Source organism: Rhinopithecus roxellana, chromosome 2 (assembly GCF_007565055.1).
Source record: "Rhinopithecus roxellana isolate Shanxi Qingling chromosome 2, ASM756505v1, whole genome shotgun sequence".
NCBI lineage: Eukaryota > Metazoa > Chordata > Mammalia > Primates > Cercopithecidae > Rhinopithecus > Rhinopithecus roxellana.
In genome coordinates this window covers 77,355,864-77,381,389 of record NC_044550.1, presented here as the reverse complement: position 1 = coordinate 77,381,389, position 25,526 = coordinate 77,355,864, and the positions used below count along the sequence as shown (strand labels likewise).

Genomic DNA, 25,526 nt, shown 5'->3' with positions numbered 1-25,526 from the left:
TGGCTCGAAGTTAAGAAGTAAAAGAAGCAAAATTGGTACAGAGACTTTTCTAGGTCTAATACCCATATATTATCTCTAGCACAGTATGCTACTCCAACCCCATTTTCATGATACATACCCATTATAAAACATGAGCTTTATTCCATTTGTGTTTGTGTGTCTTTATACATGCTCAGGCGATCCTTGATTTGCAAGATAGCGTGAGGCCATAAAAATGATTGTGCAAGTTTAAACCATGCAAGCCAATATTAACAATGGGGAAAAAATCACAATTGTTTCATGACATTTAAACGTAGGTTAAAACATTACTCTCTGTCAACTATAAATACATAGAAAACTTAAAAATATTGTTAAGCTAATTTATTACACTGTAATTTAAAACATTAAAATTATTTAGTATTAAAGTATTTGATTTCTTTTAAAAATTTTATCAGGAGTCGTTTAAATGGTCCTTGCCTTTTTCTTATCATAGAACTTAAAACACTGAGCAAATGTCTTTTCTATGCTTCAGCAAATTGTTATACTCCTTTCTAAGTTTGGATCAGTTACAGCATTTTATCATTTGCGTTTTCAGTGTCATGAAATATCTCTGAGAGTTCCTTTAATGTGAAGTTTTTCAGCAGCATCATTTCCTATGTGACATAATTTCACCACAACCATTTTTCTTATTTGTCATTTAAGTTCACCTTCACTAAGTTCCCTTTGTTGCATCTCTAGAGTCTCTCAGACAGAGGAGGTGTCAACGTTCCCGTGATCAGCTCTTTTATAGCGCATCCAAATTCACTTCCAGCATTCACTTTCTGCATTTTTATCTGTCAGCCACTTCCCTCTTTGGATTACCTACTTTTGTTAAATATCATGTAGGCCTATCACTGGGAGGCAAAGCAAGACAACCACATGTTTTGCTGTCAACAAGTGAACTAAATAAATAGCAGACGTACAGAGACCAGTCACCAAAAGACTTTGAAAGAAGTGATCCAATTAGTCACTAATGATGATGTGCATCTGCTATTTATATAGTGATTTGCGCACTAAAGAGCTAGCAGTGAAGTTTGTACTTTACACAATTATTCACAATATATCATGACTACAGTGTTGTTGTGGGAGACTGGTGTTAGTTAACTAAAACACAGTAACTGAAATTTATACATTCAGAATTGTGCAAAGCAAGGACTGTCTATTTTGCACATAATGGAGATTATGCATATAAAACTGTAACCTTTTAAATTTTTTATGTAGTACAAAATAAACATTTCCTTGAACTTTTAACATGTTAATGAATAATGTAATGCCTAAATTTCAATCTCATTTAAAATCACATTATCTCTAAAGGAAGACCATTTAAAATTTTCTACTTGGTTTCCCATCCTTTACCTTGATGGTACAAGATTTGTATTGGAATTTTTGTGAATCATATTTTATGTAGTTTAGTGATGTCCTTGTTGGTCTCTCAACATTAACGTTTAAAAACAAAGATGCTAAAGAGTATACATAGTCCTCCAATGAGTTGTGGACGAGAGTCTGACTGAATCCTTGCTTGCTGTGATAATCTAGTCTCAGAAGCCACATTGCTATTCAGTGGGACTCTTATTCAATTCAAAATTATGCATTTAAAAATGATCTAATGTTCTTGCTGTCTCACAGTGACTGTGTTATCACAACCCATGAGCTTCATTGTTTCAAATGTCACAGTACATATCTGACTGTAAACTTTAAAAAGTCAAAGTACCTGTAATTTTTATAAGAAGAAACTGATTTTACGTTGTGTATTTTAATATGTCTGTTATTAATTTATGGAAAACATCCTTTGGCTAGTTTTATGATACTGGTATCATGTATCAACATGTGAAATAATTCAAATCAAATACTATGTGAACATGCATAAGAAAATTATTTTTAAGTATGTTATTCTGGAAAATTAAACATTCAATTGTAAGTCTGCATTTACTTCTATTTATAGATTCAAAAGGCAAGTCAGGTCTGGATCCTTAGAGGTCATTTCAATACCTGCTTTTTTATACTCAAGCATGTTAAATGCCAAGCACTTAGCTGAGGCCTCACAAAAATTAGCCAGGTATGTCATATTAGAAAATAGTAGCCTTAAATAACTAATTTCATCTGATAAAATCTTGGAATCAGCTCATACTACAAACTATTTAAGACACAGTGGTGTTCCGGAGCTGGCTCCTACTGGCTTGCAAGACCCAATTACATGCATCACTTCCCAACTCTGTGTTCAATAACATTGAGTAAATGGGCAAAAGCTACAAAGCAAGATGTCCATCCCTCCACCCCCAAGTCAGTTGTTAAATATTTACCAGCACACCACTGACGGTCTATGTTCACGTTTATAGACAATAATTAGTAAGGCATAATGAGAAGGAGGGGGAGCCTGTGATTATAAATCATTACAGCTGGATTCTAGTCCCAGCTGTTCTGTTTGCTGGTCATTATAGGCAGGTAGTTTCGCCTTTTCTTCCCTTAGCTTTCCTAACTTTCTAGTGTGTATAATGACACCTACATTGCATAATTGAAAGAGTCATTATGAGAATAAAATATATTTATGAAAGAATCTTAAAAAATTGAAAGCTCTATACACATACAAAGGATTATAATTTGGGGTATTAGTGTGGTAGGTATTATGGGAAATGTAATAATTTGGTCCCTCAAAACTTAATAAAGAAAAAGACATGCCAGAAATTAGAAAAAGGCCTTATCCCAGGAAACTGATTAGTCTTCTTTTGTTTTAAAATTATAAATAGTGTGTCAGAATCTAGTAATCTTTTAAGTGTTTTGTTTTGCTTTTAATTAGTGGTTCACATTATGCCCAGTTTTTAAAGTCACAAAGCTGGGAGTCATCCTGGATCCTTGTTTTTCCTTCAGCCTTTTATATCTGTCATTGTTTCTTTTTTAAAATCTCTCTACACATTATCCCTCTCATCCTCGTTCCACTGGCTTGGATTTAGTTCAGGCCTTCACCATTACAGAGTCTAGCCTAGCCTAGGCTATCTTACAATCCATTCTTCACACTGCACCCAGAAGAATATTTTCTCACATGAGATCAAGTCCAAAGTTTCCCACATATCATAAAATGTCATTCATGATCTGGTCTCTGCCAACCTTGCAATCATCAACTTTTTTCTGTCAGCTCTCTGTGCCCTAAAATTAAGTGGCATGCTCTTCTACCCTTTCCACACCTTTGAAAACTTACTGTAAGATAGCCAACATTGTTGATATCTTCATATAGCACTTATCTACTTGTTGTAATTGTATTATTAGTAGTAGTATTATTTTCATAGGAGGTTATGAGACTCAGATGGGCAAGAATGACTTTGGGTACTGCTCTTTGTATATTCAGGACCTGGCCTGGTATCTAGCTTTGTATGAGAATAAAGTTTCTTTGGGTGAATTTATATCCAGGCAGCCCTATGAGCAGGGATGAGCTCTTGCCCCATGCTACAAGCCTCCCCACTAAGAAAGCAAGCAGGGCTCTCATGCCTCACCCCTCCCTGCCTGCCCACACCTTCGGCAGCAGCTTCTGTGCTCATACCTGCACTTCCCATTCACCCTGCCTCCAGATTATGCTCAAGAAAATTTGTGCTCAGTCAAAATTATTACAAAGTTCAGCTAGGAATTTCCTTCACCCTGTGGCCCATCCCCAATTCCACTGGCTGCCTTCCCTTCCCCAAGGAAATCTGTGAGGTAAGGCCAGGAATGACGTCCCTTGTCTGGAGCTGGGGACCAGGAGTGCCTACAGGGCTCTTCCCACTGCTTCTTCTACTTTTATATTTCTTTTGGCTCCCTAAATCCATTTCAGCTCTACTAGAGTAAGGTTAAATCCGTCTCCTGTGATCTGGATTTTCAGGTTCCCCAGTGGGGATGTGTGTATGGAGGCCAACGTTTCCCCTGTTACACTTTGGGAACTCGCAGTTTTTCTGCCATCTCACGGAGTCTGCAGTGTCAAGTCAGTTCTTTCAAAGGGTTTGTGAATTCTTTAGGTTTTCCTGGTATGTTCCTGCAGTGTTTCTTGGAGCAAATGTTCACAATGTGCATCTCCAGGCACTGTTCTGCCTGGCCAAGCAGGAGATGCACATTAGTCCTGTCTCCTATCTGCCATTTTTTCCTATAATTCTCTAATTCTTTTCAGTTATCATTCAAAATATTTGACTCCCTAAAGTTCAAACTGCCCCAAATCTGGCCACAATCAATCAGCTGGAGAGTAGTAATTCATATAATTACTCCATTCCCTAGGATTGGGAGAGTTGGGACAATGTGTGGCCAAACATAAAGTCAGCTTGTGAAGGGAGTTACATTGGGTTTCTTCAAGAGGCCATGAAGAGTTCCAGAGGCTTGTGGAGACTACTTTCAAAATAAAAACAAAAAAAGCAACCTTTCCCTTCCAAGTAAACCAAGGGATAAGACTTAGGGGAAATGGTTTAAAGACCCATAAAAAGAAATATTAATACTCTGTAGCAGATAGTTAACCCTGAGAATTGGGGAGAAAACTCTTGGATGATAGAATCAATAAAGAAAGCTATTAGGAGAGACATTGAAAAAAAGAATAAAGTTTCTTTATACTTTCATTTAAACAAGACCTAAAATCAGAAAGAATATTAACACTATTATCTAGATCAAAACTTACCTAGATAAAAATGTAAAACAAATGGGTTGTGCTTATCCTCATTTAGCAATGATAGACACTATTCATTGAATAAAGATGGAAAACTTTTTAGTATAAGTATATTCAATTTTACTTAATTGAAATTAATTAAGTAAAATTAATTACTTACTGTAGCTAGTACTCTGTTAGTAAATTGCCAAAGAGTTTTTAATTACTATTCTTATAAATAGAAATTAAATAATAATGACAAATATTAACAAATCTTATTGATTACCTTTAGTTGGCAAACCAAGCAAGTATTGGATTTTTGCATTTTGATGCTGTATGCCCAACCCAAGGCCAAGTATTATTTACAGGTAAGAAATTGGGGTGTGTATGTGTGTATACACACACATATATATATACACACCAATTATATCTATAGATAGATATAATTTAAATTGAAAGTGTTACTTTCTCCCTCCTTCCTGTAATTTCTTCTTCTTCATTGTGTTCCTCCATCATACTTTATGCTCAGAAAATAGAAAATACTCACTGTATTAAAAAGGCAAAGGAAGTTTAAAATCAATTATATATGAATATTCTTACTAGGTTCACGGTTACAGAGAAAATTATAGTTACCTGAAGCAAACCGAAAAGAAAATCTCAAAAAAAAAGAAATTGTAGCGCCTATATTTATTTCTTGGCTTAAAATTTTACTAGATTAAGCAAATGCATTTTGAGCATTTGTCAGACATTGTATGCACTTATCATTGCTACCCTGAATTTACTCATACTTTATGAGTAACACAGTTCTCAGTGCCTTACTGTATTTGTAAAAGTGAATCAATTATATGTAGTTTGTACCCTCTAAATCCCTGTACATTGTTAAACAGTAATGTTGTGTTTCTAAATAGTAAGTATGGACCTCACTACATAGACAATGTGCATTTATTGGAAGAATTTGCAGAAGAGAGTTCTAGACTAGAGAGAAAGTTAGAGAAAGGCCTAAAGCAAGGTCTTCTCTTTTATTGGAATTTTTTAAAAAAAAGGTCCCTTTTGATTCCTAGTTAGTGGCAATGTCATGAAAACACAAGATCCGGCCAATGTACTCTTCCCAATTTGAAACACCACAGTTCTATTCTGTGTCCTCATAGTGTGCCTGAGGACTGCCACACTTTTCTTTATTACTTATGAGGCTCTCTTAGTCTACATATTATGCATAACATATATTAAATAAAAAAGAAAGCTCATTTCCATTGCCCTCTGTTTCTTATGGAGGATATTTTTAGGCTTACACCATGACTCTAACCAGCTAGTTGTGGAGTTGTGGGTGAGAGAGCCAGTTGCTTTTGGTCTTCTCTTTGCTGGGAACGACTGTCAGTCACAATATCTGGAGCTAGAACGTGGCACCTTTCATCAGGAGCATAAAGCTCCTTCGTCTTAGCTATGGGCTCAATGTTTGCATCTCTCCCAAAGCCTCCCAACGTTTCATTTTTGTTTTGTTTTGTTCTTGAGACAATGTCTTGCTCTGTTGCCCAGGTCGGAGTGTAGTGGCACAATCATGGCTCACTGAAGCCTCAAGTAGCTGGGACTACAGGTGCACATCACCACACCCGACTAATTTTTTGTAGTTTTTACATAGGCAGGGTTTGGACATGTTGCCCAGGCTGGTCTCGAACTCCTGGGCTCAAGCAATCTGCCTGCCTCACCCTCCCAAAGTGCTGGGACTATAGGCATGAGCCACGGCTCCTGGCCTCCCTCCCAAAATTAACATGTTAAAATTCTTACCCCCAAGGTATTTGGAAGTGGAGCCTGTGGAGGCAATTAGATTATGCAGGTAGAGCCTCATAAATGGGAATAGTGCCCTTGTAAAAGAGACCTCAGAGAGCTAGCTGGCCCCTTTTACTGTGTGGGGACACAGTGGAAGCGGTCATGTATGAGGAATGAGCCCTCAGCAGACATAAGCCTGCTAGCACCTTGTTCTTGGTCTTCCCAGGCTCCAGGACTGTTTGTTGTTTATAAACTACCATTCCTATGGTATCTTGTTATAACAGCTCAAATGGACTAAGACAGTCTTAAACTAGAAACTGATGTATTTGTGAGGATGAAAGTGGATTTAGATAAAGAGACTCTTTCAAAGAGGGATTTAGATGGAATGTTTAGTATTTAGGAAAGAAACAGATAATTTCTTGTCTGATTAATCTCAGAATCAAACATGGAACAGAGTACGGCGTCTCATACCTGTAATCTCGGCACTTTAGGAGGCCAAGGCAGGAGGCTCACTTGAGCCCAGGAGTTGGGAGGCCAAGGCAGGAGGATTACTTGAGCCCAGGAATTCGAAACCAGCCTGGGCAACATAGTAAAACCCTATCTCTACAAATAATATAAAAATTAGCCAGGTGGCACGTGCCTGCAGTCATGCCAGTGCACTCCAGCCTGGGTAATGGAGTGAGACCCTGTCAAAAAAAAAAAAAAAAAAGAAGAAGCTCAACTAACTGTAAATACCTTCAATTAATTGAAACTGAAATAAAATTATTATTTTATAAAAAACATTTTCTTCAGTATATTCTATTGTATTTTTTATTTTCAAGCTAATATAGCTTACTCAATGAAAGCATTGAAGGTACTAATGTCTTTTGGGTTTTTTTTTTTCAGCTAGAAGATGATATCATAGCTAAAGAGATGTACTTTACAAAAATAACAGATTTTGTAGGTAACATCAGTTCAAATAATTGGTTTTTTATTGAGTTTTCAATGCTTGGATTCATAGGTAAGCAATAGATCTACTTTGTTGGATCAAGTTTTTTAGCACACAATAATTTAAAACATTTAAAAGAGTTTATCAGTTTGTTTATTACTAAAGGAAAAAGAATGGCATGATTTTTATAAAGACATGAATATCTTAACGGTATAATCAGATACAAGTACCCAAATTCCATATAATGTATTTTCTTAAACCAAACTTTTTTCTAGAGAGATAAAATTGACATTTAGACACTTACGTTATGGAAGCATAAAAGAGTTACCATTTATTAAGTGCTTGCTGTGAGTCTGGCACACATGTTAGCTCAGTGGCTAAGATGCACTTTTCTCTGCTTTATAAGAATACTGAAACTCAGATGATTAAAATTGTAGAGAAAGGGATTTTAACTCAGTTGCTGCAATTTCCAGTATGCTAAAACTGACAGTCTTAAAAAATGTAAAAACATAATAGGAATTATACCCACCGCAGAAAATTTTCAAATACTGTGCCCATAAAGAGACTTTTTTTTTTTTATCTATTCTTCCATAGATTTTCCTTTTAAATTCTTCAATTTTTCTTTCTTCACTTCCATGCTTTTTTCTTTCCTTTGAACCTCAAGGCCCCAAATTAAATTACCATACTCCTCATTTCACGGTGCGTGACATTATTGATTCATGCAGGAACTCTTCCTTATTTATTCTTTTCTTTTACTCCCAATCCCTACACCCACTTCCTGCCATTCTTCAATATATTGTTCACTCTAATATGTTCAAAATACACTTATAAATATACAATATCCATGTAAAATATTTGATGCTTTTCATATTTGTATATTCCTATTCCTTACATTTTTGTCCTCAAAACTTGATTTCTAAACTATCAGCATGTTTTTTTATGTTCATTGAGTTTATTGGTTTTTTACTGTTACATAAGTGCTGCATAATGATGGCCACTGAAATTTCTGCATTCAGAATTGTGCAGTGAGGACTACCTGTTTTGCACACAGAGGTCATGCATATAAAACTGTAACCTGCTTTTAATTTCTTTACGTCAACAATCCCACGATCAGCTGTCTTATAGTCACATCCAAATTCACTTCCAGCGTTCACTTTCTGTGCTTTTATCTGTCATCCAGTCCCTTCTTTTGATGACCTACTTTTGTTAAATGTCATGTGGATTTATCACCGGAAGGCAAGGCAAGGCAACCACACGTTTTGCTGTCTACAAGTGGACTGAATACTGGATACACAGTGACCACTCACCAAAAAACTTTGAAAGAAGTGACTTATCACTTATCACTCACATTTGGTTTATCTATTTCCTGAGTGGCAGACCTTAATTGCTTCCAATGTTCTGCTACCATGAAAAAATGAAGTGATGTATATGTCCTCTGGAGTGGACTGCTGAGGATTCACATAGCTCTAAGTACTGCCGATTGCTTTACAGATTGGTTATATGGTTTATGCTCTCATAAGCAGTGCATAAAAGTTCGTGCTTCCCCATATGCTTGACAACACTTGGTTTTATCTATTATTGTATGCATATATTTGCCATTCTCAGTATAAAGCATTTCTGGGATTGCTAGTGAGGTCCATCTGTTTCTCATATACTCACTCGATGACGTTTGTGTTTCATGTTTTCTGTAAAATTTTAAGGACCCAAAGGTTTTTCCTCAGCCTTTTTTAAAGTAAGAAGGAAAATTTTTGTTAACAATAATACCCAATGAAAAGCATGGAGACAAAATAATCTTGCTGATGGATTAGTCTGAGAATTTAAAATTCTCAAAAAAATTTATCTTTCTCAGCGAAGTCAAGTAGGAGACACATAGAGAATACTTACATTCTGATCACAAGAGCACATTGAACAAGGTGCACTATTTACAGGATGCCAAATCTTATTCAAGCTTACACTTACAAAAGTTTTGCTTTCAGTTATCATAATTCGGTTATTCATTATTTGCTAAAAATATGAGCTTGCCAACTAGAATTTTACAACATGGTGACAGCAGGTTAGGAATTGAATAAGCTATTTTATGCATCATTAAATCACTTGCTTTAGTTACTATATAAATGGGTGCAAAACATTAAAATACACTTATACATTTTATTAAGTGACCCGTATAAACTCAAGTCCTAGTGAAGAATGAAGCATGCTTACATCCTACTTTCATATTTATCAAATCATTAGATGTATTTTATATTATTTACTTTGAAGTGAATATGTACCTGAATCTTATCCCTTCAACTTCATTTTAAAATTAAAGATGCAGCATATTAGAAAAAAATTATTAGACCTAATGGAATAATATTTTTAAATATAGTAAATCTTTAAGAATAACGAATACAAAAGAAAATAGCATCCTGTTAAAATAATTCTCAAATATTGAAATAAGAGAGTACTTTAATAAAATTAAGTCCTAAAAATGAAAAATGTAGTAGATTAATAAAGTGCTACAAAAATCAGATAAAAATACAGTTTGTACGAAATTAAGTAAAAGATTACAGTGCCTATATGTTTCATTCTATTCACTTGATTTAGGCAATCGATCTGCATTAGTTATCACAATTGATTTCCTGAGAGTATTGACTATTCTAAACCTGCTTATATTCTCCTTCAGATGTGGTAATTCTTGATACTTAAGCAGATATAGTTTTTAATGTTATCATTGTCCAACTTCAGTAGTGCTTTAATCTTTATTGCTAAGGAATGGGACATATTTAAATTTTAATAACTTTTACTTTTTTCCCATGTTAAAGGAATGAACAACTATATATGAATTATTTGCATCTAATTATATTTTTTCCCATAGGAAAGCTGTTTAGATCTGAGGACTTAACTCACTTTGTAAGGTTTTTTTTAATGTTCTACAAAGAGAAACCCATAGACTGGCTCCTGAATGACATTTTTCAGGTAAAGGTGTGTGACACAGGAGAAGATCTTGTGAGTATTTATTTACTTTATGAATAAAAAATATTTTAGGAAAAATGTTATCTATCTAATGTAATTACCTAAAATTTGTTTACCAAACCAAATCTGATAAATACATCAATTTTTAAAATTTCTAATACCCCCAATTTTGATCTTTCTACCTGTTAAATGAAGTAATGAGAGACCCCTAAAATGCAGTGAAAAGTAGAAACAGAGGATCAAAACCAGAGTGAACAAACAGAAAAAAATGGTAGAAATAAATTCAAACATGCCAATACTTACATTAATATAAATGATTAAAGTACACTATTAAGAGTTTGTCAGAGTCAACTTTTTAAATGATGCCACCACTAAAGTCAATACTCAGTTCAAATATTATAGATAGATTAAAACTGTGGATGAAAAAAATATATACCATACAAATACAAATCAAAGGAGATTTGCAGTTGTAGCTATTTATTTATTTATTGAGACTCATTCTGTAGCCCAGGCTGGATTGCAGTGGCACAATCACAGCTCACTGCAGCCTCAACCTCCCTGGGCTCAGGTGATCCTCCCACCTCAGCCTCCTCAGTAACTGGGACTATAGGTGCATGCCACCATGCCCAGCTAATTTTTGTATTTTATGCAGAGACAGGCTTTCGCCATGTTGCCCAGGCTGGTCTCAAGCTCCTAGGCTCAAGCCAACAGCCCACCTTGTCCTCCAAAAGTGTTGGGATTACAGGCGTGAGCCACAATGCCCAGCTTGTAGTACCTATATTAATATCAGAATAAACTTAAAAGCAAAGGAAAAAAACAGTCTAGGTATCAAGAAAGATATTATATATAATAAAAGGGTTAATTTACCAAGAAGACAGCAGAGTCTTGAAATACATGAAGCAAAAACTGACAGAACTAAAAGAAAAAATACATTGATCTACAATTACAGTTGGAGATTTCAACTCTCCTCTCTCTCAGTAATCAACAGAACTGATAGGCAGAAAACCAGCAAGGAGATAAAAGAACTGAACATCACCATCTGTCAACTGGATTTAATTGGCAATTAAAAACCACTACATCCAATAACAGTAAGAAATACATTCTCTAAAAAAAAAACAGATACAACATTCACCAAAATAGCCCCATCTTGGATCATAAAACAAAGCTTAACAAATTTAAATGGAAATAATTTTTAAATGTATGTTCTTGTACCACAATGGAATCAAATTAGAAATCAGCAACATCAAGATAACTGAAAAATCTCAAGCACTTGGTAATTAAACAACACACTTCTCAATAAGCCTTAGATGAAGGAAGAAGTTTTAAAGGAAATTAGACAACTCTTTGAAATGAATGAAAATACAATATTTCAACATTTCTGGAATGCAGCTAAAGCACTGCTTAGAGAGAAAGCTTATAGATTTAAATCTATATCTTAGAAGAGAAGAAAGATCTCATATTCATAATCTCAACTTCTACATTAACAAACTAGAAAAAGAAGGGCAAAATAAAAGGTAAAGGAAGAGAGAGAAGAAAATAATAATAATAAAAGAAAACAGAAAATTAAAAGCATAAAAATAACAGAGAAAACCAATAAAACCAAAAGGTAATTTTTTTAAAAAGAGCAATAAAACTGCTAAGTTTCTAATAAGAGTGACAAAAAAAAATACAGCTTATCGACATTAGAAAGAAAGTGGGAGCTCCACAACATACTCCACAGATACCAAAAGGATGATAAGGGAATGTAGGCACTTCCTTGCATATTCAAAGAGCGACTTAAAAATGAAATCCATCAAAAATTGTAAACTATCAAAACTCATCCAAAATGAAATTGGTAACCTGAGTAGTCCTATATCTACTAAAGAAATTAAATTATTATTTTTAAACCCTCAAAAGGAAATTTCCACGTCCAAAGTGTTTAAAGGTGTATTCTACTAAATGGAGACAAAATAATAACAATTGTATATAATATCTTCTCCAAAATAGAAGAGGAAAAGGTACATCCCAATTCTTTTCATGAGGCCGGCATTATCATGACATGAAAACCAGACAAAAACAGAGCAAAAAAGGAAACCAAGACCAAATATCCCCCAAATATATAGACAGAAAAATCTTCCAAGTAACAGTGAATTGAATCTAGCAATATGTAAAAAGAAAAATACACCATATTAATTGGTATTTATCTTATGAACACAAAATTGGTTTAATGTTTGAAAATCATACAGTGTAACCCACCAATTTAAGATTCTAAAGAAGAAAAACCACATGATAATATCAACTGATGCAGAAAAATCATTTGATGAAATTCAAAATTCATACATAATAAAAACTCCCAGCCACTTAGGAATAGAAAGAAACTTCTCTGACATGTTAAAGAGCATCTAGGGAAATCCCATAGCCAACTTCATGTTTAATTGTTGAAAACTGGATGCTTTCTCTCTAAGATTAAGAAAAAAGTAACCATGTCCATCCTCACCACTCCTATTCAACCTTTTACTGGAAGTTCAAAGCAGTGAAATAAAGGGAAAAATAAAGGCACATGAATTGAAAAGCAAATGCCGTGATTGTCTATGCAGCAAATCACAAAGAACACACACACACACACACACACACACACACACACACACACATCCTAGAACTGATAAATGAGTTAGAGCAAAGTTGCAAGACACAAGGTCTATACACACAAAAATCCATCATTTTTCCTCAAAATAGCAATGAAACGTTGAAAACCAAATGTATTAGTCCATTTTCACACTGCTATAAAGAACTACCTGAGACTGGGTCATTTATAATGAAGAGAGGTTTAATTGACTCACAGTTCTGCATGGCTAGGGAGGCCTCAGAAAACTTAAAATCATGACAGAAGGTGAAGGGAGACAAGGGACGTCTTACATAGCAGCAGGCGAGAGAAAGCCAGGGGGTAATTGCCACACATAAAACCAATAGATCTCATGAGAACTCACTCACCATCATGAGAACAGCATGGGGGAAATTTACACACATGATCCAGTCACCTCCCACCAACTCCCTCCCCTGAAACGTAAGAACTACAATTTGACATGAAATTTGGGTGGGGACAAAGAGAAAAACGGTCTCACCAACATTTCAAAATTACTTACAATATTTAAAAAACATTATATATAAAATATTTATGTATCTGTATGTGTATACATTTAACAAAATATGTACATTGTCTATATGCTGGACACCTTAAAATGCTAATGAAAGGGACAGAGAGACATACCATGATCATAGATTGGGAAGCTCAACCTAGTAAAGGTATGAATGTTCCCCAAATTGGTCTATGGATTTAACACAATTCTAATCAAAATCCCAGTAGGAATTTTTTGGTAGATATTCTACCAAAACTGACTCTAGAATTTTTAAGAGAAGACAAAGGAAATAAATCAACTAAAATAATTCTGAAAAAGCAGAATAAAGTTGGGAAAATCACATTATTCAATCTGAAAGCTTACAATAAAGCTACAGTGTTCAAGACAAGCCACCTTTATTGGCAAAAGGATAAACATAAAGGTCCATGGAGCAGAATAGAGTCCAGAAATAGGCCCACAAAATATAACCAACTGATATTTTACAAAGAAGTGTATGCAATTCAATGGAGAAAGAATAATCTTATCACAAATGTTTACTGGAACAATTGGTGCCCTATCTCTCAACCATACTGCAACCTAAACCTCACACTTTATACAAACATTATTTCAAAATAAATCATCTATCTAAACACAAAAAATCATCTATCTGAATACTAAAACTCTTGGAAGAAAATATAGAAAAAAATGTTCAGGACCTAGGGCTGGGTGAAATTTTTTTTTAAATGACACTAAAAGCATTTTTAAAAATTGATAAATTGGACCTCATCAAAATTAAAAATTTTTGTGCTGCAAAAAGGTACCATTAAGAGGATGATAAGACACCACAGACTAGGAGAAAATACTTGTAAATTCCATATCCAACAAAGGACATGTATTCAGTATATGTATAGAACTCTCAAAACAAACAACTCAATTTTAAAAAGGGCAAAAGATTTGAACAGACACTATCCAGACTCCATAAAAGTAATGATTGTCCTTACGGCAATATGAAATAAGCTCAGCTTTATCAGCAGGTTGTTTTGAGGGTGTATTTACTGAACCATTATTTTATATGCTAAACTGTAACTCCTCAACCAATTTTATCTGATGCTAATTTAATTTCCAATTAGATTAACTCTAGACCATTAAATTACCTTATAGTTAAAAGAGAAACTGTTAATATTTCCTATGTGTTAGTACTGGGTAGAAATGCATCTAAATAAACCTGTTATGTAAAAAATTACTATATATATAAATTTTAGATTTATTTTTCTGAATCTTCTATGTATAAAAATCTATAAAATAATTCTCAGTGATCATAATTATTTCAAATGTTTGTGGGATTTTTATTGTTTGTTTTGTTTTTGTTTTTTAAAAATGGAGTCGCACTATATTGCCCAAGCTAGTCTCAAACTCCTGAGCAATCCTCCCACCTCAGCCTCCCAAAGTGCTGGGATTACAGGCATAAGCCACTGTGCCCAGCCTTCAAATGTTTGTTTTTAATAGGAGTGGTTCTATAGGTCATCCTTCTTATTTTCATTTTTGAGAAAATTATCCAGATTATTCTTCATTGACTATAAATTGGTTCTTTGTTTTAATATCACATTTTTACTCTTTAAGAAGAAATTGAGGTGATATAATTCAATAAAGAAATTAGTCAATGAATATGGGAAGTGAAAGAATACCGTAGTCTGACAGATATGGATAGAAAAATACCAAACATTTTATTTGAGTTATTATAATTAAAAGAAAGAGAGGAAATATAGTTGGTACAACACTAACCTGGTTTTCTAAGACAGAGTTCATGCAAATACACGTTGTAATGAAAACCTTTTTTACCCCACTCCTTTGCTCTATTCTTATGAAGAAAAAGCTAAGAATTAAATATTTTGTTTATATTTTTAAATATGAAAATAGAACTCTAGCAAAAACTAATATATAAAAATTCTACCATCAGTAAACGCAATACAAAGCAATATCTGGGTTTTTATAGAAGATTGTTGTTTCTCTTTTTCCACAGGGAAACTGTACAAAACGAAAGAAGCAAATACGTATTCGGTATAAACCTTCTCTTTTCCAGCATGTGGGTATACATTCATCATTCCCTGGAAAAGAACAATATGAAAAAGTAAGATTTTGAAATGTAACTGTAGTAGCATACAATATTTTGTAAACTTATAAAATACTATTTAGAAAAAGAGTGGTGACATAAGAGACTATAAAATATGGTTGCTTAAGCAGAATTCATCTTACGGTAGAACTGTATGTTGTGACGAACATTTATAAATTAAGCAATCATCTTTTAAAACACCAAGTTATCTATCATGGTAAGAAGAATTCAGCCTACATAAACTATTTTGCCTTACTGTTCCCAGTTGTGCAATTCATAGAAGACTAAAAAAGAGATTTGAAAATTATAATAAAATTCACTATTTTAGTCTAAAATTCAAAATTATACTATAATATTTCAAAAATAAAATCCCTCTACTATTTAATTTAAATGTATCAGAATTTTTATTTCAGACCTCTGTTTTACCAGATGAAGAAAAATTTAGCATTGCTTGGATTTTAGTCATTCTTAAAATTTTGCATCATTTTCAGATACAATATTATTGATAATTGACTCAGCCCCTTAGTGTAGTAGAAGAAACAAAGATTTCAAGGTCAAAGCACCTAGTTTTCAGTCCTGGTGAATTAGGGGGTACATATATGATACTGGGCAAGCTCTAACACTCCTCTGAGCTTGCTTCATCTATAAAAGCTTCAAAGAGTTTAAATGATCTTTAAGATTTCTTCCACCCTCGACACCTCTACCCTTAGTGTCTTTACACTATGAAAGAAATGCTTGCTTTAATCCTTTGTCAATTGAATGAGAAATAGACATATACATCTTCCCATCATTCATGACTCGCCCTCTTTCTGCTTTTTCTGCTTTGTGTATTGTAATGCATGATTTGGAACCATGCCTAGAACATAATGTGAAGTCAGTAAATGTTAGCTGTTGGCTATCAAGCAAGGGGGAATCCAACAAAGAAAATGTGCCAAACAAGACAGATATGTGCCTGGAATAATGAAAATGTAACTGTTGTGAATCTTTGTGCAAAAAATCACACCATCAGAATACATGGCTGTAGATATGATGCAGAAATAAATTGGTCTATACCGTTTTCTTTTTCGAAGCTATTATAATGGGATTCTTTCATTATATTTTTTGGCCAGATATGATATTTTAACCTCACCTTTGTAAATTCATGGCATATTAAGGAAATGTAGACACAAACATTCATATTTTGATGTTATAATGCTGGCTTTTTTCCCTTTTTATACCTCATACCACACAAAATAGAAGTCAATAACAATTTAATAATATGTCAAATGTGTTTATATTCAAATTATTTTTAAAATTTTAACAGGATGTCTATTATTAGGAGTTTCATGCTTCTAAAGCTTCTTTAAAAAGTATCAAAATCATTCTTTGGAAATAATGGCATAATAAGGATTAGACTATTTCTCTAATTTCTTAAGAGACTACATCATATTTTAAAATACTAATCCTTCAATAAAGTGGTAAGTATAAGAAAATTGATATAAATATATAGACAATTATCAGATATTTATTAATTTTATTTTAAATTACATTCTATGCATGTTCAACTTTTATTACTGTGTTTCCCTTAATATTCATTTCTTTAAGTCTTTTTAAAAAACTTTTAGGTGAAATGTGTTCTTTAACCAGTTAAATTTTGTTTTACCCTTATGATAAAACTTGTTTTTTTGAGAAGCAGTCTCGCTCTGTCACCCAGGCTGGGGTGCAGTGGCGCGATCTCGGCTCACTGCAAGCTCCGTCTCCCGGGTTCAAGCCATTCTCCTGCCTCAGCCTCCCAAGTAGCTGGGACTACAGGTGCCCGCCACCACACCCGGCTAATTTTTTGTATTTTTATTAGAGACGGGGTTTCACCGTGTTAGCCAAGATGGTCTCGATCTCCTGACCTCGTGATCCACCTGCCTCGGCCTCCCAAAGTGCTGGGATTACAGGCATGAGCCACTGTGCCCAGCCATGATAAAACTTTTTAAATTGTAAGATAAATTTTCTACAGTTTTATTCAGCCGAAAAATAATTTTATTTATCTCTAGTCATCCATCTTGTAGTTCAAAAAAAAAATTTAATAAAACAAAAATATGCCTTTTTAGTGATGAACTTTCTTAGTTTTTAAATTTTTTGAAATTTGCCTAGATTGTCAGTTTAAATGCTGTTTATCATTTCATATTCTAGGTCTATGATAAACATAAAAATTTCTTTTGGAAACAACTAACATATTTCCACATTGGTTAACAAAACCATACTTTCTGAAAATTCAAATAAAATACTTAAAAGAAAGATTTTTCTTAGTTGATAAGCTAATGGTGTGTATTTCTATAATTTTCTACCTCTCCATTGTTTACAAAAAGTCATTTTCCATTTATTACAGTGCACTGGGTAAGGGCCAACTGTTTAAATGTACTGCAACAGGACACCCAACTGACTTTGAATTTCAGTTAAACAATGTTTTTTCATATATGTCTCATTTGTTTTGTTGTTGTAGTAGTTATTGCTAAATCTGACAAGCCTAGTTGGAGGTGATGAAGGGACAGGGAGTAGAAGGATACTTCCCATAAAAATGCTTTAACTGAAAAGAATACTACACACAGAGAGAAGAAAGGATCAGCACAAGAACTCCAGCAACTCAAATGATCAGAGTGCCTTCTGTCCTGCAAATGACCACACTAGTTCTCTAGCAAAGGCTTTTAATCAGGCTGAGATGGCTGAAATGACAGAAATAAAATTCAGGATATGGATAGAAATTAAGATCTTCAAGATTCAGGAGAATGTTGATACTTGATCCAATGAATCTACGAATCAAAATATAACAATACAGGAACTGACAGATACTTGATCCAATGAATCTAAGAATCAAAATACAACAATACAGGAACTGACAGATAAAATAGCCAGTATAACAAATAATCTAACCTGATAGAGCTGAAAAACACACTACAAGAATATCCTAATGCACTTGCAAGTATTAACAGTAGAATAGACCAAGTTGAGAAAAGAATCTCAGAGCTTGAAGCCTGCCTTCCTGAAATAAGATAGTCAAAATAAACAAAAAGAGTGAAAAAGAATAAACAAATCTCCCAGAAGTACGAGATTATGTAAACAGGCCAAATCTATGAATCACTAGCATCACTGAATAAGACAGGGTTGGAAAGCTGACAACTTGGAAAATTTATTTCAGAATATTGCCAATGAAAGCTTCTCCACCCCTGCTAGAGAGGACAACATTCAAATTCAGGAAATGCAGAGAATCCCTGCAAGATACTAGAAGATCATCTGCAAGACACATAATTATCTGATTTACAGAGGTCAAAATGAAAGAAAGAATGTTAAAGGCAGCCAGAGAGAAAGGGCAGATAACCTGTAAAGGGAACCCCATTAGGCTAACAGTAGACCTCTCAGTTGAAACCCTGCAAGCCAGAAGAGATTGGAGGCCTATATTTAGCATTCTAAAAGAAAAAAGTCTTCAACCAAGAATTTCATATCCAGCCAAACTAAGCTTCCTAAGCAAGGAGAAATAAGATCCTCTTCAGACAAGCAAATGCTGAGAGAATTCATTACCACCAGACCTGCCTTACAAAAGCTCCTGAAAGGAGCACTAAATATGGAAAGGAAGGACTGTTACCAGCCAATGCAAAAACACGTTTAAGTACACAGACCAGTGACATTATAAAGCAACCACACAAACAGGTTTGCGTAATAAGCAGCTAACAACACAATGACAAGCTCAAATGCACACATATTAATACTAATCTTGAATGTAAATAGGCTAAATGCCTCACTTAAAAGATAGAGTGGCAAGCTGGATAAAAAAGCAAGTCTTCAAGAGATTGGTGTGCTGTCTTCAAGAAATCCATCTCACATGCAGTGACTCTTAAAAGCTCAAAATAAAGGGATGGAGAAAAATCTACCAACAAATGGAAATCAGAAAAAAGGCAGGGATTGCAATCGTAATTTGAGACCAAACAGACTTTAAAACAACATCAAAGAAGACAAAGAAGGGATTACATAATGGTAAAGGGTTCAATTCAACAAGAAGAGCTAACTATCCTAAATATATATGTACCCAACTCAGGAGCACCCAGATTTATAAAGCAAGCTCTCAGAGACCTGCAAAGAGACGTAGACTGCCACACATAATAGCGGGAGACTTTAATACCCCACTGACGATCATCGCAGCAGAAAATTAACAAAAGATATTTAGGACCTAAACTCAACACTCGACCAAATGAACCTAATATACACCCACAGAACTCTCTGCCCCAAAACAACAAGATATACGTTCTTCTCATAACCACATGGCACATACTCTAAAATTGACCACGAAATTGGACATAAAACAATCCTCAGCAAATGCAAAACAAAACCTCAAAATCATAGCAACCATGCTCTCAGACCAAGTACAATAAAAATAGAAATGAAGACTAAGAAAATTGCTCAAAACCAAACAATTACATGGAAATTAAACAACCTACTCCTGGATGACTTTTGGGTAAATAATGAAAGCAGAAATTAAGAAGTTCTTTGAAACTAATGGGGACAAAGGTAAAACATTCCAGAATTTCTGGGACACAGCTAAGGCAGTGTTAAGAGGGAAATTTATAACACTATATGCCCACATCAAAAAGCTAGAAAGATCTCAAATTAACAGTCTAACATCACAGCTAAACAAACAAACAAACAAACAAAAAACTAGAGAAGCCAGAGCAAACCAACTCCAAAGCTAGCAGAATACAAGAAGTAACCAAAATCAGAGCTGAACTGAAGGAGACTGAGACACAAAAAATCATTCAAAAGATCAATGAGTCCAGGAGTTGGTTCTTCGAAGAAATTAATAAGACATATGGACCACTAGCTTAATTGTAATAATGAAGAAAAGAGAAAAGATTCAAATAAACATAATTAGAAATGACAAAGGAGACATTACCACTGATTCTACAGAAATATAAATAATCATAAGAGACTACTATGAACACCTCTATGCACACAAACTAGAAAATCTAGAAGTGGATGAATTCCTGGACACATACACCCTCCCAAGACTGAGCCAGGAAGAAAGTGAATCCCTGAATAGACCAATAACAAACTCCAAAATTGAATCAGTAATAAATAGCCTACTGAACCAAAAAAAGCCCAGACAGATTCACAGCCAAATTCTATTAGGTGTGCAAAGAAGACCTGGTACCATTCCGACAGAAACTATTCCAAAAAATTGAAAAGTAGGGACTCCTCCCTAAGTCATTCTGTGAGGCTAGCATCATCCTGATACCAAAACCTGGCAGAGACACAACAACAAAAAAAACTTCAGGCCCATATCCTCAATGAACATCAATGCAAAAATCCTCAACAAAAACCCAGCAAACCAAATCCAGCAGCACATCGAAAAGCTAACTCACCACAATCAAGTAAGCTTTATCCCTGGTATTTAAGATTGGTTCAATACACGTAAATCAATAAATGTGATTTGTCACATAAGCAAAACTAAAGACAAAAACCACATGATAGGCTTTCAGTGGTACTAGAACAAAAACAGACACATAAACCAATTAAACAAAATAGAGAGCCCAGAAATAATGCCACACATCTACATCATCTGATCTTTAACAAAGCTGACAAAAGCAAGCAATGGGGGAAAAGACTTCCTATTCAATAAATGGTGCTGGGATAACTGACTGGCCCATGCAGAAGATTGAAACTGGACCCATTCTTTACACCATATATAAAAATCAACTCAAGTTGGATTAAAGCCTTAAATGTAAAACCTGAAACTATAAAAACCCTGAACAATAACCTAGGAAATACCATTCTGGACACAGGAAATGATAAAGATCTTATGATGAAGATTCCAAAAAGAATTGCAATAAAAACAAAAATTGACAAATAAGATCTAATTAAACTAAAGAGCTTCTATATAGCAAAACAAACTATCAACAGAATAAACAGACAACCTACAGAATGGGAGAAAATATTTTTAAAAACTCTGTATTTGATAAAGGTCTAATATCCAGGATCTGTAAAGAACTCAAAGTTACAAACAAAAAACAACCCCATTAAAAAGTGGGTAAAAAACACAAACAGATGATTTTTAGAAGAAGACATACATGCAGCCAAGAAGCATATGAAAAAAAATGCTCAATATCACTAAGCATTAGAGAAATGCAAACCAAACCCAAACCACAGTGAGATACCATCTCACACCAGTTAGAATGGCTATCATTAAAAAGTCAAAAAATAGGATTGGGCACGGTGGCTCACGCCTGTAATCCCAGCACTTTGGGAGGCCGAGGTGGGCGAATCACCTGAGGCCAGGAGTTCAAGACCAGCCTGGTCAACATGGTGAAACCCCGTCTCTACTAAAAAAACTACAAACATTAGCTGGGTGTGGTGGCAGGTGCCTGTAATTCCAGCTACTCTGGAGGCCAAAGCTGGAGAATTCCTTGAACCTGGGAGGCAGAGGTTGCAGTGGGCCAAGATTGCACCATTGTACTCCAGCCTAGGCAAGCAGAACTCCATATCAAAAAAAAAAAAAGGGCAAAAAATCAAAGATGCTGGTGAGGTTGCAGAGAAAAGAGAACACTTACACAGTGCAGAGTGTAAATTAGTTCAACCATCATGGAAAGCAGTGTGGCAATTCCTCAAAGAACTAAAAACGGAACTATCATTTGACCCAACAATCCCATTACTGGGTATATACCCAAAGGAATACAAATTGTTCTACCATAAACACACATGCACACATATGTTCCTCTATTCACAATAGCAAAGACACAGAATCAACCTAAATGCCCATCAGCGATAGAGTGGATAAGGAAAATGTGGTACACATGCACCACAGAATACTGCATAGCCATAAAAAAGAAGGAGATCATGTCCTTTGCAGGCACATGGATGCCGCTGGAGGCCATTATTGTTAGTAAACTAACACAGGAAGAGAAATCCAAATACTGCATGTTCTCACCTATAAATAGGAGCTAAATGATGAGAATCGCATGGACACAGAGAGGTGAACAACAGATACTGGGGCTTAGTTGAGGGAGGATGGTAGGAAGAGGGAAAGGATCAGGAAAAATAACTATCAGGTACTATGCTTAGTACCTGGGTAGCAAAATAAGCTGTACACCAAACCCCCGTGACAAAAATTTACCTGTGTAACAAACCTACACATGTACCCCTGAGCCTAAAATAAAAGTTTTAAAAAAAATGTTTTAACTGAATTCCTACTTAAGGTCATGCCCTCGACTTTTATTTTTCTTTTATTTTTATTTGTGTATTTTTTTGAGATGGAGTCTTGCTCAGTCGCCCAGGCTGAAGTGTAGTGCCGCGATCTCGCCTCATTGCAAGCTCCGTCTCCCGGGTTCACGCCATTCTCCTGCCTCAGCCTCCCCAGTAGCTAGGACTACAGGCACCCGCCACCACACCCGGCTAACTTTTTTTGTATTTTTAGTAAAGACAGGGTTTCACCATGTTAGCCAGGGTGGTCTCCATCTCCTGACCTCGTGATCCACCCGCCTCGGCATCCCAAAGTGCTGGCATTGCAAGCGTGAGCCACCATGCCCGGCTGCCCTTGACTTTTATTAAAGGATGATATATTAATACTGTATGACATCTTTGCATTTTCTTCAAAACTGTTATTTAAAGTTTTATTATTCTCTTTTATGTGAAAATACATGCAACAATTCTCTTTTAGAATTTGATGCTAGGAAAAGATATTTCTCAAAAAACTGTCATGATTTCTTTGGTTTTGTGTGAGTTTTTTTCCCCTTTTAGTAGTAAGAAATTCAAAACTCATTTTATATGATATGTAGTATCCATATAATCTTATGTTAAAAGCAGAATTTCTTCAGTCCTCATTTTATATTTAATCTCTGGCTTTTTCTTATATATTATTATTAAAGGATTATTGTGTTTTCACTTTAAATTACCCTAAATCTTTTCTATATTTTTATTTTATGTTATAAAAATCAAATAAATGAGTTGAACTATTTGTACATTACCTACAATGTTTTGTTGGCTGTAATGATAGTCTGACTATAAAGATTTCCCTGGAATCCCACAGATGGAAATCTGTTTTCAATCATTTTAACAGCATGAGAGTATCAAAATTGGCATTGTCTAATACATAAGAATCTTATCTTCTCCCAATATAAAGTTACCTTCCCTATATTAAAAAGGTGGGTGGTGTCAAAGAGGATACAATCAGGGGATAATATGATTAAGAAACTTCGAAAATAATTTCATCTTTATGAGTTAATATATTATTTCTATGTGTTATGTTTTTTATTTTTATTTCAGAAAATATGAAGATAAAGAAGCATAAGAAGAAACTCCATAATACCTGGAACTTCAGATAACCTTGATTTCTAATGGCATGTTTCAGAAATTGTAGTAATGAAAATACATAATTATCTAGCAGATAAGTAAACAATGAATAAACTAGCAGACTTGAAAGTACTAAATGACTTCTTACGTCAAGAAAAAAATAGAACATTGATTTATATTGCTTTTACCCTATCACAATTTAATTTAAAAATACTAAAGGCAGGGGAGATTTTTTTTTAAATTAAGAACCATACTTTATTGACTCCAATAGTGAGACCATCACATAATTTCAATAAAGTTAAAAGTTCGAAAGCTTGCTATTGTCATGGAGAAGTTTTGGGTGAATTGGTATATGCTGTTATCCGTTTTGTTAAGACACAAAGAAAATAAAGAAATAGAAAGCACAAATTTAAACAAGCCTGGATCTGACAATGCCACAATGTCTTCTTATCTTTTAATAAATGCATTTAAAACTATACACTTATCCCTATGTGCCATTTGAACTGATTATCCAACATCTTGATATATATGTATTTTGACAGTCATTTAGTTCTAAAGATTTCATAGTTTCTCTCATTATTGCCTTCTTAACACATAGATTATTTGGGAGTTTTTTTCCCAAATATATTGGCTTCTCCATCTTTTATTGTTAATTTCTAAATTACTTGCATAGTGGTTATAGAACTTGACCTGTGTGATAAAATTTTGAGAAATGTTGTGAATCCTTATGTTCCACATGACTTTGGAAAGAATGTACAGTTTCTGTATACTCCCTTTTAAACATGTTATATTCATTTGTTCTTAAAAGTGTTGGTTTTGTGCTTTAAAAATATCTTTTAAAAATATTCCTATCTATTGAGTGCAAGATTCTTTTATATCAGGTTTTTTAATTTGGTCCTTGAAATCTTTTCACTCCTTACTAATTTCTGTATGGTTGATCCATCAGTTTCTTACAGGGGCCCATTCAAATCTATTTTTCTTCTTGATGTTATTTTGTAAGGTATCACTTATTTTGAGCAATAATAAGAGATATTTGTTATCCTTCAATCAAATATTGTGAAATTCTTCATTTCACACTGTTGCCTTATTCTTGAGTGCCAAGATCTCACACATTTGCCTCGGTATGAACTGTATCAGATACCAATTTAAAAAGAGAATATGAAAGATGAACTATTTCTGTGTCTCCATTTCATTCTCACCCTTGAGAAGAAAATAAGATATTGTACGTATGTTACAAGGATTTTAAATTTGACTTAAATTTTGAACTTTGGAAATTAAATCTGCCAGAGCATAGTCCCAGATAATATGAGGAATTAAAACAAAGTCCCAGAATAGTATTTCTTGAAAAGAGCAACATTCCTTGAAAAGGTGCTTACTTGGACTTCTTATCCTACTATTGGAGACTAGAACAAAATACCTAAACAATTGGCACCATAAGCTAGGATAAATATATAAAAAGCCTTTCCAACATTCTGCTGAATGTCAAGAGAAAGCTGAGATGATTCCAAGGGAATGCTGCTGCAGTGCTCAGAAAGAGGCATTTGAACCCTGACTGAGATACAGTGAGAGTGAAAGATGCTAGAAGAAACAAGGGAGAAGAAAGTTAAAGACAGCCTTAAAAGTCCAACCCAATTACCACAGTCCCTGAAGAAATTATTCATGATTAAGAGTGTTTGGGTGGTCAGCACAAAGTATTTCTAGAAAATATTTCTAATGTAGCCGGAAGAGATGCCCCCTAACTTCCATCCTCACCCCTGCTGTTTG

General features: G+C 34.5%; 1 protein-coding gene across 1 annotated transcript in view; it reads left to right on the top strand.

The window, feature by feature from the left end:
• The window catches only part of MGAT4D (MGAT4 family member D), a 54,746-nt gene extending 29,814 nt beyond the window's left edge, over positions 1 to 24,932 (top strand). Inside the window, exons 6-11 of the mRNA XM_030920575.1 lie at positions 1,961 to 2,074; positions 4,902 to 4,977; positions 7,259 to 7,373; positions 10,156 to 10,286; positions 15,369 to 15,476; positions 23,736 to 24,932. Coding sequence (XP_030776435.1) covers positions 1,961 to 2,074; positions 4,902 to 4,977; positions 7,259 to 7,373; positions 10,156 to 10,286; positions 15,369 to 15,476; positions 23,736 to 23,744 — 553 coding nt within the window. The 3' untranslated portion in view covers positions 23,745 to 24,932. The remainder of the gene's footprint in view (positions 1 to 1,960; positions 2,075 to 4,901; positions 4,978 to 7,258; positions 7,374 to 10,155; positions 10,287 to 15,368; positions 15,477 to 23,735) is intronic.
• The last annotated feature ends 594 nt before the right edge of the window (positions 24,933 to 25,526 follow it).